A 19,826-nucleotide genomic window follows, 5' to 3' on the forward strand; every position below is an offset into this window, starting at 1 on the left:
ATGAGTACTACTTCTCCTATGTAAACTGTTCAATCAATCTTTTCCCCATCTGTAGAACAAGACCAAACCTTGGGGGCAAGTGGGGATGCTCCCCCATTTTGTTTTCGTCCATCTTTGAAAATTCTCCCATGCTTTCTTGTTCCATTTTAGAAAAAAGCCTTCATTCTGAGGATAACAAAATTGCCAGACCAATTTTCAGAAAGAATAACTTTGGGTTATCAAACCATCTTCAGAACATCTTAAGGAAAGCCATGCTAATCAATTCAAAGGCCTGTATCTTTTTGTTCTACAGTAACTATAAAGTTAGAGAGCTCTAAGCTGAATAGCAGGCTGAGCTGAGCTGAGCAGACCAGACAGCGAAGTAGACTGACCAGAGTGTGGAGAAAATGGAGCCAACCAGAGAGCTGAAGAGCAAGCCAAGTGGAAATAAACAGAACAGAGATGAGGTGGCATAGAGCTGGCAGAGAACGTGACAAGTGGCCAGAGCAGCAAACGACAGAAATGAAGGCAACAAATTAAGCCTGAGTTCGCAATAGGCAGGGAAGGAAGACCCCAGTAGAGAATAAAAATACAGAATACAAAATAGAAAATAATAAATAAATAAATAAATAAATAAATAAATAAATAAATAAATAAATAAATAAATAAATAAATAATAAATAAATTAGAAATCAGGGAAGAATAGGATTACCAAAACAATCAAATAAATAAGGCAAATTTTAAACTTTAATAAATAAGGTAGGGAGGAATATGAGCAAAATCTTTTAAAAATATAGGAAAGAAAAAGATAAATAAGTCCAATTAAACATAATAGTAAGGAAAGTTAAATAAATAGCAAGATAGAAAAAGGAGCTCAAAAAGGCAGGAAAAAAGGATAAAAAACAAGGGTAATTAGAAGATAGAAACACAGCTAAGAGCAAAGCCCTTTACCTCCATCACAAAAAAGAGGGATTTTCACATTTTATTTTTTTTAACTTTTAAATTTTGAAAACTTTAAATGAACTACTACATTTTTAAATTCTTAATTTAATTTTTTTTCTTTTGAAAAACAGTGGGAAAATCTTTCACATACTTAAATGCACTATTAAAATGAAACATTTTACATATTTTTTTCTTTTTTCTTCAAATATAAATGAAGACAAAATCTCCTACTTTTAAATATATATATATATTTTAATCCTTAAAAGAACCAGCAAAAAGAAACTCACAGAAAAGCTGACAGACACTATTGCAGCATGCAATGTATGTTCCATGAATGTGCTTTGGCAAAGAACAACCAAATTATACATGTATTAAATGTAATCTATATGAACTACTAGAAGAAATAGTAAAGAATATAGATGCAATTCTAGCCAAACTCCAACCTACACAAGAAGGCTATACTCAGATCAAACCAAGTAATGAACAAACAACACCCAAACGACTTGACCTATGGATGAACCTTTGGTGGAAGACAAATGGAGACATGTCGCACATAGAAGGAAACATGACAATTTAAGAAAGAAGCAACATACATCTAACAAACCTCTACTGCCCAATCTAACCCATCCTGATGCAGCTCAATTATAACTGAGTAAGGAATTTCTCCTAGATCAGTGGTGGGCAACCTTTTTTTTCAACTGAGCCAAATCTCGCCAAAACCACGATTGAAATTTACTTTGAGAGCCACATTTTTAAAACCGAAAATACATAGGATGGTACACTGTTTTTAGTTTCAATAAGTTTTTATTGAGAATATTCTGCATGCAAGTATCCACATAGGTCGGGAGGATACAAATAACACAACTAATAAAACAAAAACTTTAGAACGATATTATTTATCGATAACGTTAAATTCCGTAAAATTTGCCTTACAATGTAGAGAAAATTACATCCTGACATTGACTGACAAAGTCACAACCACTAATGTGAACATTGGCCTTGCATTTCCTTGGATAGTTTGAGTAAGTCAGGTTTGTATGTTGTTGTTTTTAATTTCATCTCTCTCTCCCACTTTCTTTCTTTTTTTCTTTTTCTTTCTCTCTCTCTCTCTGGCTCTTTGTCTCTCTCTCCCTCCCTCCCCCATCTCTGTCACTCTGTGTGTGTGTGTGTGTGTGTCTGTCTGTCTCTCACTCACTCTGTGTGTGTGTGTGTGTGTCTGTCTCTGTCTCTCCCTCTGTCTCTCTCCCCTCCCTTCCTCTCTCTCTGTCACTCTGTGTATGTGGGTGTGTCTGTCTCTCACTCATTCACTTAATCACTCACTCTGTGTGTGTCTCTCTGTCTGTCTATCTTTCTCTCCCTCCCTCCCCCTCTCTGTCTCTCTCTGTCTGTGTGTGTGTGTGTGTGTCTGTCCGTCAGTCTCTCTCTGATTCCCTCCCTCACTCCCTCTCTCTGTTCCTCTCTCTGTCTGTCTTTCTCACTCACACACACACACACACACTGTGGTCACCTTGTTGAGTGTTCCAATCACATTTGAAACACTCAACAACTGGCCTGCATTTATGGTATTTTGCAGCATTCTGCAGTCATAGGACCAAAATTGGTTGTCACTCGCCCGGGCTTTTGCAGAAGCTTCCCTCCGAAGCCCGAGAGGAGGGAGGGGAGCGGGCACCCGGCACACAGAAGAGCCGCATTAAAGGGTGTAAAGAGCCGCATGTGGCTCCCGAGCCGCGGGTTGCCCACCACTGTCCTAGATGAAAAGACAAAGACTCACAACCTCCCCCTTAACGAAAGCATGCTCACACCTAGAAAAGAGATATCATCAAATATCCCTAAAAAGTCACATCATCATACACACCTCTGATAAACAGAAAAGCACCTCAGACTGCCCCCCCCAAAAAAAGGAAGGGGTGTGTTGGTGATATGAGATTCTATTCTCAGAGGAACAGAACCAGCTGTCTACAGATAACATATTCAATCTAGTTATATAGGTTGTCTCCCGGAGCAAAAATCAAAGATGTTACTGAGAACATCACCAAAATAATTAGGCCCACAGATTACTATCCTTTTCTCCTCCTTCACATAGGGATGAATGACACAACAGAACTGCAAGCATGTAGAAACAAAATAAAGATATAAGTAGAAGCCAGCACAGGTTTGTTTAAAAAAAAGATCTTGCCAAACCAATCTTATTTCATTCTTTGACAAAGTGACTAAATAAGATGACCAGCAAAGTGTTGTGGACATTCTCTACTTAAGACTTCAGCAAGGCTTTCAACAAAGCAGACAACAATCTACTTTTTGGTAAGGGACAAAAATGTGGGATAGACAGCATCATCACCAGATGGATTTGTAACTGGCTGACAAACCATACTCAATGAGTAGACCTTAATGGTACTACATCTACATGGAGGGGAGTAAGCAGTGGGATACCACAAGGTTCTGTCTTAGGCCCAGTACCTTCATAAATGACTTAGTTGAGGGAATAAAAGGGGACGATAACTTAAACATGAGTCAGCAGTGTGCAGCAGCAGCCAAAAAAGCTAATACAATCTTTGGTTCAATAACCAGAGGTATAGAATCAAAATCATGTGAAATATTAGTACCACTTTATAAAATATAAGTAAGATCTCACTTGGAATACTACATGCAGTTTTTGTCACCACTTTACAGAAAAGATGTTGAGACTTTGGAAAAAGTGAAAAGAAGAGCAACTAAGCTGATTGAAAGCCTGGAGACTAAAACATGTGAAGAACACTTGAATGATTTTGTTTTGGCTAGTCTAGAGAAAAAAAGGGCTGGGGGTGACAGCAGGATTCCAGTATTTGAGGGGCTACCACAAAAAGGAGCGGGGTCAACTTATTTTCCAAAGCACCAGAAGGCAGGACAAGAAACAATGGATAGAAACTAATCAAGGAGAGATACAATCTGAAATTAAGGAGAAACTTCCTAACAGAGCAATTAACCAACGGAACAGCTTGCTGTCAGAAGTTGTAAGTGCTTCATCAATGGAAGTTTGTAAGAAGAGACAGGACAGCCACTTGTCTAAAATGGTACAGGGTCTCCTGCTTGAGAAGGGGGTTGGACTAGAAGATCTCCAAGGTCCCTTCCAGTTCTATTCTATTCTTCTTAACTAGCCTATGGGAAATCCATATGCAAAGTATGAATCTTTCTCTTGTATTTCCAAGAAGATAATACTAAGAGGTATAAATAACTTAGTATATCTTGAGAGATGTAATTTGGAACAAAAGTTCCATTTAATTTTCTTTTTGCTTACTGCCACTCAGTTCATCTACAACTGAATTAAGACTTTTATATAACCTTATATAAAAATTAGATTGATTTTTTAAAAAATCACAGAAATGTTAAATTGTTTTCTAAGGAATACTCTTTGAATATGTTAGTCTCCAAGTTAAAGCACAATATACAAAATAGCAAAAATTGTTATGCCTTCATTTCTTTCTTCTTATATGAGTCTAACACTTCACTGAATCGATTCATATCTTGTAAATATGCTTTTTTCTTTATATTTTACAAGGTGCTCAGTTATCCCTTAAAATTATTGTTCATGAATACCTCCAAAATACCAAGCAAATAAATACCTTCCCTGCACCAAAAAAATTGGTCAACTATTTAGGCATGATATAGAATAAATTAAATAAATAAAAATATTTGCTGCAAAAAACCAAGAAGGAAAGAAGACATATCAAACTACATCAAAACAGGGTATCAAAACCTTAAAATGTTATTTGTAAAAACAGAATTACAGAAGCAATATAAACTGCTAAACTGTTATAATTTGCAAGTAATAGATTTTTGGGAAGAAGAAATAGTATCTTTTTTTCCGTTCTCTGTTGGGTTTTTGGTTTGGAGTTTTGTATTTTGCATTTTAACCTTGTCTTGAATAGAATAAAATAAGAATATAGATAAAAAAGTGTGTGTCATCAAAATATCATATTATCATAGTCCACATCATCACTTTGTAAAAGTAATAATTTATGTTTCTTAATTTACAAAGTTACACTCTTGTCCTCCAAAATGATGAAGTTGTGCATTATTTCTTATACATGTTTGTCTAAAAATCCCATGAGACAATTAATTTCATTTAAAATAGACCTAATCTATTAAATAAATTGCCATGAGATAATTAAGTAATCTTGAATTTAGAATATATGCAAATATTTCAGTAGAAATTCACAAATAATGAAAAGTGCTGTCCAGAAGAAATATATACAGTACTAGTAGAATTGTGATCTTTCAAGTTTCTTTTTACATGGATTATCTATTTGTAAAAATAATTCATCTTTTAATCAGATATAGGTGTCAAAATTGCTGGTGATTTGGCCTTTGTTTTTTATTGTTACTTTATAAAGTCAACTATTCAACACAAATCTGAGGATGTTGCTTTGTACCATTATGAAAGTTTGACTAAAATAAGTGCTCCCTCCAATTCCTCTGCACATAGTTCTGGCTTATAAAGAAGGGATAAATGCACTCAGCAATGTATGTGAATGAAAAGAGCAGTCAGTGCCCAAGTCCTATAATTCTTCTTTGACCCTCTAAAGCTGATGAATCATTGTTGCTTCTCTTCAGGGATCATAGTGAGATGCTTTTCCAGTGGAATCAAATGGTTATTAGTTCGCTTACATTCTAATCTTCAGAAGGTCAAAAAGTCAAAACACACACAGAAGGTACCAGTAAGACTAAATAAAATCTGCAAAGAAATTAAGATCTGAGGACATAACATTACTAATAGAATAAATATTCAACATCAAAATAGACCTTGGAATGTTAGAGAAACATGTTGCTAACTTCCTTCCTTGACAGACACTGCTTGTAGAATAAATATTATTAGGAACATTTTAGTGATTTGTTTATGTTACAAAGCATTTCATGCTTGGACAGAGATGTTAGATATAAATCAAATAAATGATTCCCTGCTGCCCTCCCCAAAAAGTGGTGAATGTGGATTGATTTGTTCAATTTAGCCATGACTAATCAGTTTTTAAGTCTCTCTGATAGCTAAAATAAGCTATCAAAGCCAGTCAAAGGTCGTTTTTATATCATTAATATAAATGGCTACTGCAAAATCTTATCAATGAACAAGCAATGGTTAGTTGTTAGCAACTACAATAATATATGAAAAATAAAATACTTTTGTTTACAATTCCAAGAACAATGTTATAATACAGAAATACTATAGTGCTAGACTGAGAAAAAATACAGAAGTCCACAGGCAGCCAAAAATATAATGATGAATAAATATGGCAAGCACATACCTTTGAACATTGTTTGTGATTCTGGCACCAAACCAAGGAACTATTATTCTGTAGAATAAAAAGAAAGAATATAAAGATTAATGGCACAATTTTAGTATTCTCATTATCTTTCAGCTAGGATTTGATTTTAATACTGGAACTGAACTATTTATGCCTACATACAACATGATCAAAATATAAATTGTGAAAGAGAATATTTAGTTCACTGCCAATTTGTACTATTATATACAAACGTAATGAAAAAGATTTTGCTCCTGTTAAAAGCTGCTGATGGCATGTATCTTCTGTACTTAAGTCAGTAGTGACAGCCTTTAATTTTAAAATCCTTCTGCTTTTCTACATAGACTATTCATTGTGTCAATGATGAAATCTAGACTGGTAAAAAAGAAAAAGAAGATTCAACATTGTAATTAAAACCTTCTTATTTATTTATTCTCCTCTACATACTTCTATGAAGAGACTATTTTTAAGTTATCTATTTTAAATAAGGGACTCTCTTCAGGCGTTGCAGAAATCTATCTATATATTATGGTCATATTGGGGTCAGTATACGTAAAATGATTGTTTACCCCCTTAAAATTTTTATGAACTGCCCATCTACAAGATTTAAAAGAATATTTTAAATACAATCAAATATTATAACATAAAATACCTAAACTTTCAAATACATGAATAACAGAGATATGGCTATAAAATGTCAAACTACTTACAGTAATGCTGTCCTATTATACATTCATGTTTTATTTGTAGGTATGTCTACCAAATTACCATAAAGCAACAGGAAAAATTATAGCCATTCATATGCTAAAAACCTCTCAAATACATTTATGTCTACTACCACCTAGATTTATTAGAAAAGTTTATACATCAAAATAGTCCCCCCCAATTTTAAAAAAAACCACGCTTCAACTACACTTATATCTGTCCAGATCAAACGCTCAGAAGCACATTACGTTGTCAGCTATTAAATATCAAAACTTTATTTTTAGAATAATGTTCTTATATTTGTCAGCAATATCCATGCATTTATGTTAGGTATATTAAAGCACATGTACAAATGAATGTGAAAATAAAACTTGAGCAAATCTAATGAAAAGATGGGAAAAGAATAATATTTAGGAGGATGCCATAAATAACATACAGTTAATAAGGATCGCTTTAAGGGTTTTCGTGCCAGCTAAGAATGTTATTTCTTTTTACAATATCTAGCCAGTAGAATTGTTAAAGTAATATTCCAAATACATTTTCTTCCCTTTTCATATAAGAAATGACAGAACAAAGATTGCAGTAGCAGAGTAGTACCAATTTAACGGCATTATTTTACAGCCCTATAATATATTTTCACTAATAAGCACACTGCAAACATAAGCAAACAAACAATCACTTAAAATCTTTGCTTGCTCAGATGAGCCATCTTTTATCTTCATTGATTACATACTTGTATGTTTATTACCTAACTTAAACTAGTTTGATCAAGAAGAAAGCACTGTTTCTTCCATTTAAAGTAGATCTAGCAATATTGAGGTGAGTAGGATCAATGCAATCCCTGGAACATGCATACTGCAGGCTGGCCATTAACTATTTTTGCTTCATGCACTAATTATTAATCAAAGCATTAATTATTCACTCTCTTTTCAAGTTATAAAACATATAACAGTTATTACTCTTACAACTGAAAATACAAAAGAGCTGGAAGCAGTAGTGGTAAATGTCAAGGAGTGCAGAAAGAAATGGTGCAATAATTAAATATGAAGAGTACCAAATTAATAAGGTACTTATTAATGTACTAATTATGTAATAAGTTATAGCAATCAGCTTTAGAACTGACAGAGAAGATATTGAAATAGTAGATAGTTTCAGGTTTTTAGTACTGTCTGTCAATAGTACAGGAAATAGCAACCGAAAAACATCCCACATAGAAGTACTTAGTAGAAAAGCAATAAAGGCCTTGAAAAAATATTCAGATGCCGAGACCTGTTCATACATACAAAATTCAGAATTGTGCAGGCAATGCTTCTCCTTGAATACTTTATTGAAGTAAAAGATGGACAAGCAGGATAAAATCAATATTGACGTTTTTGAAATTTGGCCTTTAAAAATACTCCTGAGACTACAGTATTGTGGATGGTCAAGGAAATAAACAAATGAATTATAGAACAATCCAGCGTTCTCATTCAAAGGCTAAAATCATTTTATTTTGGATGCATTATGCTCTCTTTAAAAATCCATAATGCTGGCAAATGTGGAAGGAAAGAGAAGAGAACACCCAGCAGCAAGGAGACTGGATTCAACTGCATCAGTGGTAGATACACTGCTACTTTCAAAGAGATTTCAAAGAGATTCTTGGTGAGACACAGATAAATGTAGACCAGAGATTCCCAAGGGGGAAACCACTTTTGCAAAATCCTGTAGTATCAACTATTTAAAAAAGTTATAATAGCTATTTCAGTTACTTCAACTCACTGTCAACTCAACACTAGAAAAAAATAGAAATAAAATGCCAGAATGAAAATGACACTGTGGCCTGCTTCACTGGATATCACTGACTGTTTGCAAATCTCATGTAAATTATTTACCTGGTGATCCATGAGGACCCAACCAATGAAACCTATGTCCGTGGTTAAATGGAGAATATTAATTTTTGTGTCTGAATTTGCAGCTGATGCCACCATCTCTTTTTTTAATAAGTTTACAAAAGCAAAAACTCCAAAACCATATACACCAAAAATTCATGGCGATAAACCAATAATAATGCTACAATTGTATCTTTGTTCCTCAATGTCCACAGGCAGAAAGGAAAAAAACTAAGCTTCAGATGAACCCTCTTCCAACTTCAAAAATGTATAATATCCTGGTTAGGTACATGAACTGATAATTGATTTAGAATTGTGGGTTTGAGAATCTCAATGATATGGCTATTTACATAACTACTGTACAGCCAAGCTAAGAACAGACATAACGTATTGCATTATCTATTGGTTAACATCAAACCTACACTGCTGGGAGGCAAATGAAATAGAAGAATGAGTTATTAACTGTAGCATTTAAATTTAGCAGACAAAGATATTATTGCACTTAACCTTTTTTACTGGGATCCCAAGTAATCCATCAGGGTGGAGGGGTTCTTCTAATTTTATTCTCACAATAATCTTGAAAGATAGATTAGACTGAAATATAGTGACCAATTTAGACCATGTTATTCTTTAGTCCCAGGTTGTAGAATAAACCAAAATGATATTTTCATACACATTAAATATGGTTTATAAGTTACAAAACCTGAATTGACATACTGTCAGCCGCACTAGGTAGACCAGAATATGAAGTAATTCCACAGGATATCTACAATTACTTCACTGAAATTGACAGACTCTTGTAAGTCTCAGTTTTCCTCTTCCTATACCTTATGAATTAATGAATTAAGCAAGTTATCTTGACATTCTAGACTTCAATCCTTATTGTCTTGACAATAAAGTCTCTGTAACTCTGTCAAGGTCTTCTTCCTTATTCTCTATGCATATTACATTAAACCAAAACTACTAAACCTTCCTTTGTGAGTCAGCATCTACCACACAATGGTGGGTCCCAATCAGTCAAATCTTTGAATACTTCTGAGTTGAATTCATTTTAATTTTAATAATAGCAGCTATGGGAAAGATTTGTGTGGAAATCAATTCCTTAGAACTGAAATAACCATTCTAAGAGATAAGCTAGGATAGTGTTTGCACAACATACATTCATGCAGTCATAACTTGTTCTTTATCATTCTTAAATATTATGTAGTTTTTCCTTCAAAATGAAGCTACATTTACTAATACTCTTTTCAACTCAAGGAAATACTTTGAATAGGTGGCAACACTTCTTATCCTTCATGCTATACATAATGCACAAGAAGAAAAAACATGGTACAGTTTAAAACATTAATCTGACAAAAAGAACATGACTGCTTGGATCTTACTTATTCTCCTAACTTCTGATCTAAGTTTGCTTTCTCGTAAATTAGTCTTCCTAAATCTTGCATTAAATCTGAATGTGAGTCAGCACACATATAAAAAAATCAAACAAATTAGAATCACAGGAGTCACGTGATTTCCAGTTTTAATAAACCACTTTTCAAAATGTAAACTTTGAGAACTCAATTGAATTCATAGTGTTCGGTGCCAAGAATTAATAAGTGAATTCATATTTAGTCAATTAGAAATTGCCTTACATCTTCCTTATGCAAACATGGATAGAAAACCAAGAGTTCTTTACAGAAATATACTTTGGATTATTTCCAGAAGCATGACATACTCCACTGACACAACTCAGCTCTGTTTTGAAAATTGTGGGTACCTAACAGCTAATCAACACTTATTAGGTACCATTTTTTCTATCCTTTTGCTATCTGCCACAGTTCACAATTTTAAAGTAGAAAATAAGAACATATAAATGATATTACATGTGTGCACAGATCAAAACAGTAACACTGTTATTATTTTCTTTACCACACTGAAAACTACAGAATAGTCTCTCAAAGCATCCAAGTGCTTATAATTGTCTTGAATTCAATTGGGATAGGGGCTGCAATCTAGTTGTCAGCTTGCATAAAGACATAAGGATGAGTATCATTAAACCTATGTGGAAGGGGATAGTTTTAGTTGTAATCTTCACCTAGGTTCCAGCACAAAATATCAAAGGGCTATATATGATTTGCCTGCCAATTTCCCATACACTGGCATCTTTCCACACTCTTATCATAGTTTCAGAGTGCCGCCACCGCTTGCCACCACTGCTCGCCGCTGCTCACTACTGCCATTTGCCACCGCTGCCTATTGGCAGTTGGATCTGCTTCCCAGAATACTGCCAATCAGCTGTTCCAGGCAGCAGTGATCCCTGCTGCCTGGAACAGCTGATCGGTGGTATTCTGGGATGCCAATCCAACCATTGATAGATAGTGGTGGTGAGCAGCGGCAGTGGCAAGTGGCAGCGATAGGTGGCAGCAGCAACAGACTAGACCTGGGTCCCCGGAGAAAAAATCCATTGTGGAGACAGCCACACCTATGGGAAATTTCTTCTGTAGCTTCAAGAGCTTTTGGCTGAAACGATATAGGATTTCCGGGCCTGAGCAGGAAGCTGGACTAGAAGATCTTCAAGGTCCTTTCCATCTCTGTTATTCTGTTATTCCTTCCTCATTCCTCCCTCCCTCCCTCCCTTCTCCAACACTGTTGTTTTTTAAAAAGAGATTGGATAAGCAGTTGTCTGAAATGCTATAGGGTTTACTGCCTAAGCAGGGGAATGGACTAAAAGACCTCCAAGGTCTCTTCCAACTCTGTTATTCTGCTATTCTACCTACCTACCTTCCTTCCTTCCTTCCTTCCTTCCCTCCTCAACACTGATGTTTTTTAAAGAGATTGGATAAGCATTTGTCTGAAATGCTATAGGCTTTCCTGCATGAGCAGGGGGCTGGACTAAAAGACCTCCAAGGTCCCTTCCAGCTCTGTTGTTCTGTATAACAGCATGTTACAAGAGGCAACTGACTTAAAAGATTTAGACAAAGCTATGCAAGATTTTCGTGGTCAAAACAAAACAATTTTTTTGTTTTCTTGCTTTCCTTCCCAAAAGCTAGGTGCATCTTATGGTCTGGAGTGTCTTATGCAGCGGTGTGTGTGTGTGTAGACGTAGATATATAGTTATATATTATATGCTGTAGTTATATATTAAATCTATATCTAGTAATATGTATAATTACTTAATGAACACTTAACTATTGAACTGAGTTTAATGACTTTACTGAGACTTAGCTACTGACTTTGCTGAGCACCTACTCTTGTACAAACCTTGGTGAAAACTGCTGGTTTTCCACATTTCTGACACTGAGTGTCTACAGGATTTGATAGATTACTGTTATATGAGTGCTACTTGACTAGTGCTATATGGCTACTTAATTAAAAATCAGCAGAAAATTTCAGGGTTATAGATTTGCCACTATGATTTGAGATATTCTAATGGTATAACCAGACAGTTACAGATATATCTTGGTAGCTTAAACGGGGAATAATTGTTATGGAAGACACAAATACAGTAGACCAATAAATCATTGGAAGTTGCTCTTCAATATAAATAAATAAAATTTCCCTAGCTTTAACATCAACTGAATATGGCAATGACTCCATGGAGGAAAGAGTACAAAGGATTTCTAATCATAACAATTTTATTTAAATAATCATTCTCATGACAGTTACATTGAGCACATTATCCAAAATATATCTTTTACTTCTTCATGGTCAGCATTTTTTCAATGCATATCAGAACAATTAATTGCAGCAGGAACCCAGGAATAGGAGAATTAGTATGCAAATGGAATATTGGGATAAAATTTAAGAAGTGTCATGGTATACCAAAAGCATTTACTCTTTGGTAGAGGAGAGAGATCTAATAGTTCCAGCTAAAAAGAAGAACCAAAATGTTACCTTCAACAGTATTTAATATATCAGGTGGACAGATCAGCTTCACCACTTCTATAAGTTTCAGAAATTATATATGGCAAAATGCCCAGTCCATCCTAATATCAAATTCTTTAGCTATCCAATGTTATAGCCAAAAAGGAAAGAGACAATGTTTTAACAATTTAATGTCAATATTATACAGGTAGAAGATTCTGAATATGTGTGGAGGTTACATATATAAATATTTCCTACAACATGGCAAGAACACAAGTCTATTGGCATGCAACACTAATTTAGCTTACTTTCCTCCATCTCTCCCTGCTTTAAGTTCTAAGTATCAATTACTACTCATTCTTGCACAAACATATTTTACTAATGAAATCATACCCTGATTTCCTTACTAATTAGAAAACAACATGAGGTTTAGACTTATTTTCACTTTATAGCCAAAAACAGTTACTGTAACATATTTTGAACTTGAAAATTCAGCCTTAATAAACAACAAAATGTGTACTGGCCTACTTTAAAAAAGATTAGTCAACCTTTCTTAACCTTCTTTGAGACAATCTTACTACTATTAAACTCTGAATATGCTAAATCAAAGGCTGGTGCAGATAGTTCTGAATCCCTCAGGACACAAAGAACACACACATCTTGTATTTCTTACTGAAAAGGACAATTGCTCCTGCTATTCAGTTATTTCAAGGGCTGGTTCCTTTAAAATCTGAGACAGGTAGTGAATGATTCTGCTTGGAATCATTTACACTTTAAAGACCTTTGAAACTACTGTGAAAAAAGAGCAATTGCAAAGTCATCTTTGTTTTCAGGGCAAAACAATGGTGTGCACACCTGCTGAACCTAATAATCTCTTGTTCATCAGAAACAGAGCCTTCACTGTGTGCATCTTACCACTCTTCCCTCACTTGACCAACTTTTAAAAAGTTTAATACTTGCTACTGCTATCCATTTGCACTGAACTACTGTTATTTCATGTTTTAAATATATTTAATAATTTAGTAATAGAATTTGTTCACAAGTTACAGTTAAAAACAGTGATGGCCAATTGACTGACAGAAAAAGAGACTAGTTGACTATTAATAGTTATTAAGTGTTAACAGAATTTCCACCATTTTCTACCCAGCTAATTAAAATGAAATCACTATTATTTGGAAACATACGTTAGCAGTTTTGTTGCAGAATGAAATGTTGCCAAGAAAGTATACACATTTCTGTAGGAAATGTAAAAACTTTCTGTAGGAATAGACTGATGTAATTTACCTTTTTAACCAACTGTAAAACAAAGAGTTACAACCAGCTGACAGCAGTTAAAAAACTGCCTTTCAATATAATTAATTGTAATTAATTATTTGTATATACCTGATCAATAAAATATATGCTCTCAGAAGACATTTTCTCATTTTACAATCCAGCATATTTTTGCTTATTTATCTGGATTTTTAATTTATGTGTATATGCAAACTTCATTCATGAAATAAAATGCTTTCAAAGATGTTTTCTTTATCATTATCTTTATAATGATAATACCACCTGTGTCTACACAAAAATCTCTATTTCTCAGGGCTGAGCAAACCATTTCACAACCAAAGTAGGAATTTTCAAGACTAGGAACTGTCTTGAATTACCACATAATTACCAACTCAAAAAGTCAGATCGTTGTTTGAATACTCAATTGAAGTTTGCTATTTTAATCATTATTCTGTGAAACCCAAACATGGTCTTCCATGTCACACCATAATCTACTTTTTCCTAAAATAAATAAATACATAAATAAAAATCTAAGCCTCTTAAATTAGAAATGTATCTTATCATTGTCCATACTAAACATTATATAAGGATGCATTCCAAGTGGATAGAACAACGAAAGTAGTTTGTAGCACAGTGGCATTATCAAAGAAGGTGAAACTAGGGTTTGCAATAGTTTTAATAGAGGTGTGATAGAAGTTGTTTTATGTGGGATGTGTAAAGATTTGCAGGGAAAATTGTAGGTCTTATTTGATGTGTTGAAGCTTGTTAAACCCAAAAAACAGAAATCATACCTCAGGCTTTTAAAGTTTGACACAAAAATTACAAATCATGATTTATGGGATATTTGGGGCTCTAGCAAATACATTAAAGTTGATCTGCCATGAAAAAATGAAAAAGCATGTAATGAAAATTCTTGCCTGATATTCTTTATCCCCATTAACAATATGTACCAGATTCAATAAAATTATACAACCTAATCATTATGATTTAGAAGCTAAACATGTTTTTTTAAAGCTGTAGTGTTGTGCCATGAGATATGTCACATATCCCAGATATGCCAACTTTATAATATTGTAACTACAACTGCGATCTAAAGTTATTGCTGTAAGAATCCCAATTTCCCCAATATTTAAACCCACTTCTGAATATGGCGGAGTAAGTTGAGGGCATGTATGCATAATAGCTGCTGACATCATTGATTGAACATATTACAATAAGCTTGGAATGCACATAGCTAAGCCCTCTTATTAAACAAGGAACATTTATTCTTTTTTTGGATTTCAGTATATCCTGCTAGATGAGACACTTTTCTATTGTGTCACTTAATTCCATGAAACAATTGAAATCCCACCAGCAGAAGCAGATTCCCAGAAATATCCAGTGACATTACTGAATATATTTCTGAAAGGTTTGGCTGCAGAGATTATCTAATAGATTTTGAAAAGCTGGAAAAACATCCCAGTGGGATTTAGTGGGGCTTTTCAGTTGAGATGTTTAGGATGCACAGGCAATGAATGTATACCAAATAACTGCAATTCCATTTTGTGAAGCTGGAGGTGGGGAAGATGTACAGTTTAAATAGGGTTAGGAACATCCAGAAAATCCTAATCCTCTTTCACTTGCCCAGTATGATCCACAGAAATATACAAGCACTGCGCTATTTAGTTACTTTTGAAATTTCTACAAAGCTATTTAGTTACTTTTGAAATGTATACAAAACATAGTAGAAATAATATCATAAATGAATATACAAGCATGGGCAAAAATGATACACTTCAAACAAAAACAAAATGTTGAGAATGAAATCCCATTACTGATCTTCATCCTTAAACTGAGATTTACAAAGAAAAGTGTATTTTTCTTTGTAAAAATGCAAAGAAAAATAGTTACATCTTTTTATGCTTCATATGTCACTAAACACTATGAATGTTGAAATAGAATTATCCCAGCATGATTGTCTGGGCACAGAATCATCAAACCACGTACTAGATTTTTTCAAAATAACTCCAAGAACCACAAAAACTAAATGGGTCACCTGTAAAGAGCCACAGGGAAAAAAACAGCTTCTTGCTTTTAGAGACCACTTTTTTAAAAAATTATGGGTGAATAACCCAATAGTGTACAGACCTGTACAAACTGTTACACCATGACCTATTTATGTCAATGGAATGAGACATTCTGACCTCTGATTCCTCTGAGAAAGATCAAGCAAATTAGTAGTTAGTAAACTGATCTAGTGCTATTCTTCTTAGAAAGACACATCTGTTGAATAAAACAATCACAAAGTTAGAAAACTTAAGACAGCAATGCTATCTTGTTCCATTTTCAATATATGGAGACACACACTTGCAGAAACATACAGACATCAAACAAACATCCCACACAGCATTGTAATGGGATGATGATAGATATAAATCACTCCAATTAACAGTAATTTTGAGGCTCAAGTAATTTACAGATCTTAAGTTGACATCTATTAAAACTAGTGCAGCTACTCATAAAGTTTTTCTACTAACGGTAAGTCAATGTATCTTTAATGTTTCTGGATCAGATACAAAATCACTGTTTTTTCTAATCACAGCTCTATTAAATAAGTAATTCTCACATCCCCAGAGTGGACAAACATGTTCAAAAATTAAGCAAATGAACAAGGAGAATAAAACGACTTTATTTCTAAAGTTACATGTTGCCTGATTCGCAGCATCTTCTTTATCAACTTTATCAAAATAAGGCAATAAGCTATCTAAGCTGCTAACAGGGCTTTGATGTTTATAAAGCAAGTATATATGTAAAATCATGCCATTCTATTTATTATCTTAAATACTGAAAATCATGGTCACTTTATGCATCACATGACATACCATATTATAAATATTAATTCCAAAAACAAAATACACTCCACCCTTTATTTGGGGAACATGATTGATTATTATAGATCTACTTTAACTAGGCAAGTTTACTTTTGGCAGATTCCAATGAAGCCAATACGTTTTTACTCTTAAGTAAAACGGCACACAGGGTGGCAAGCTTAAAACTGCCTTCAGAAATGGATACATGTTCTTTTACACATCAACTTTGTCACTTTAAAATAGTTATTGCTTCATGGAAGTAATTTCCACCTCCAGGTTACATAACTGCTTAAATTTATGATATGGTATGTTTTCACCTTTCAAACCGCAAACATACCCAGCCTGAGCTTCAGCGGTTACAAATGACTAAATCGCTTCGGTAACATAGCTTCTATATACTAATTAAAATCGCCACTTCCGCTATCAGCGCCGGTTGAAAAAGTAGCCAAGTCAACCAGCGGCGCGACTCCCAAAACGGGAGCAGTCATCCGGTGGGGCAGCTCGCTTAGGGTCAAGAGATCAGCCCGATACGAACAGCTTTAAGAAGCTTATTCGATCGATTTCGCTGGGAAAAGGAAGGCTTGCGAGCTCCTTAAGGAGCCACAAAGTTCAGTGGAAAGCTCAGTGGAGTACCAGCGGCTCAGTATGGGACGACCTATGCTGTTGCGAGCCTGTTTTGCTCCCTGAGGTCTCCTCGGGAATAAATTGTGCCGAGGAGGTCTAATTTTTAGCGAATGCATTTCAGCCCATCCGTTTCGTCTTCTGCACTCATAAATGCACCCTAAGCGGTGAAGCACCCAATTGTGAACATCAGCCAAACTGCCGCCTAAGGCTGCGGTCCACCGCCTATGTATCTCTGAAAACAAATCCCATTGAATTCAAAGGACTTCTGTCCGACGAGACCTGGCCAAGAGGGGAAACGAGAAATCGCTCGGGTTTCATTAATGCGCGGCCCGGCTACTGGTTTGGGTGTTTTTCCCCATACCTGGAAATGCTTGAAAAAGGCGGAGATACGCGTAATCTGCAAGCTGAGACACCTGGAGCTGCATCTGGCTCCATAAATACTGGTGGCGGAGAAGAAGTCATCCTGCTGGCGAGCCGCCGCTGCCGTTTCTCCAGCCCAGGCAGCGCAGCCGGGCAGGCAGCCCCAGGAAGCGGTAATCCAAAGGAGAAGAGTCAAAGGAACGCCGGGCTCCTTAAACCCCATGGCTTTGTGCGCAGCCGGGTGCGGGAGAAGAAAACAACCCCGACAGTCCTAAACACTCCGCACCGCGTGCAATTGCACCGTTTCACCTCGCCAAGTGAAGGGAAAGGCGGCGGCGGCGGCAAAGCCTCAGCGCAGTGAAAACTCAGCACGGCAAAAAAAGTTCAATCATTCAACTCTCTTCAACACCACCACCCCCCCCCCCCCGGCTAGTATTCAGCTCGCAGCCCTCCCCTCACTACTCCCAGGAGGACAAGGGGGTGGGGAAAGGTGGCAGGAGACTGCCCGATTGGCTGCGGAAGAGCGGAGTGACAGGGCGGTTAGGAGGGGCGGAGTGTCTGACCGCAAGGAGGTCGCGCGAGCGGAGAGGCGGGGTGGGGAGTCTGAGGTGGCGAGTCGCTTTGGGGTTCGCAACTTTCCCTCCCGCGTGCGCGCCGCGCTGTGGCCGGGAGCTTGCTGGGAAGCACCTTTTGCACCCCGCGCGCGACACCTGCCTTGGCTCCCTCCCTCGCGAAGCACGGCACGAGAAAAAGAATCTAGCAGACGTCCACATTGGGACCGGGGTTACATAAACTTCATCTCACCTCTCCACGCCTTTTAAGAGTCACACAGGCTATTGTTGGGGGTGCGATTTGGTCAAAGTTCGAGGCACCGAAAGTTCGGTATGCGGGTTGCTTACTTTTAAAATCCTCAACCTGAGTATGAGGCTCCCTCCTTCATTCTTGGTCTTAGATCTTCTCCACGGACACACCCAATCACGGGCACAGACTGCTCTTAAGTTTGATCATAGTGCAGTAAACCCCCATACAGAAGAAACTTGGCTGGAGCGGTAGCTCGTGGCTCCACACGTGCAATTTCCAAGATGCCCGGTTGGAAAAATAATATTGAATTGCCGCCGTCTATCAGATTGGCCATTGGGAAATAAACTTGTACACCTATGCCTGATGTAAAAATTTTGCCTAAATGGACACATCAAATCAAGCCATGAAGCACCAATTGTTCTTTGAAATCCACTGATTCATAGAACCTATTAGTACTGAGAATCTATTGGGGCATGGAATCGAAAAAATGTTAAACTTGTCTTTTTTTATCCTTGGCACTGAAGCCTTCAGGTACAAATACCTATGTAGATTTCATTTTTTTCATTTATTAAAATGAGTACTCAAATGACTTTAATCGCAAGATTTAGAGAGATGAGATAATGTTATAGAACTGGATTTTAATGTTTAAGCATATAGCAAGATGTGTAATGATAAAATATTTCATATAAAATTAGCATAGGAATATTTGTATACAAAATTAGCTGAAGTGCAGGTAAATATTTCATATAGTGACTGTTAGATTCGGGCAACGAGAGAACAGACTCCGGACAAGTAGTGACTTAATAGCTCTTTATTAATAGTAGTAGTGATCCAGCTTGCTGTGTGGTCTGAGGGTTCCCCTTTTATAGGGATCGGGTATGCCTCTCGACCAATCAGAATGATCCCTAGTTCCCGCCCTAGCGGCGGACCTGAGTGGAGACTTACAGCGATATATGCTAATATCTAACACCCCTCCCTTCTTAGATGGAGTGTTCCTGTTAGTAATAAAGTCCTTTAAGTATGTCGGTTTCTGTCTTACGCGGGTGGATCGTCTGAGTTCAGGTTGAGCTGGAGAGGGTGCGCGATCGGCTTGTTTCTCCAGCTCAGTTCCGCAGTCGATGGGTGGAAAACTTTCCTCGCTCGGATGCTGTTCCGCTCTGTCGTTGATTTCTGGTTCCACTCCGGGCTCCCGGGTGTTGTGACCCTCTGTATTTGGGCTTTCCGGTTGCAGACTTTCCAATGGAATATAGTCCTCGTTAGCTGATCGCAGGTCTGAGTGTGTTAGGCGACCCCGGAGTTGGTCT

General features: G+C 36.3%; 1 protein-coding gene across 2 annotated transcripts in view; it reads right to left on the reverse strand.

The window, feature by feature from the left end:
* The window catches only part of ANOS1 (anosmin 1), a 74,597-nt gene extending 56,472 nt beyond the window's left edge, over nt 1-18,125 (reverse strand). For both annotated transcript variants that reach the window (XM_081948203.1, XM_081948202.1), the window contains exons 1-2: nt 17,723-18,125; nt 6,198-6,245 (exon numbers count right to left, since the gene is read on the reverse strand). In XM_081948203.1, the coding sequence (XP_081804329.1) occupies nt 6,198-6,245; nt 17,723-17,944 (270 nt within the window). In that variant the 5' untranslated portion in view covers nt 17,945-18,125. The remainder of the gene's footprint in view (nt 1-6,197; nt 6,246-17,722) is intronic.
* Between the last annotated feature and the right edge of the window lie 1,701 nt (nt 18,126-19,826).

This window comes from Natrix helvetica (assembly GCF_964273705.1).
Source record: "Natrix helvetica genome assembly, chromosome: 3".
NCBI classification, from domain to species: domain Eukaryota; kingdom Metazoa; phylum Chordata; class Lepidosauria; order Squamata; family Natricidae; genus Natrix; species Natrix helvetica.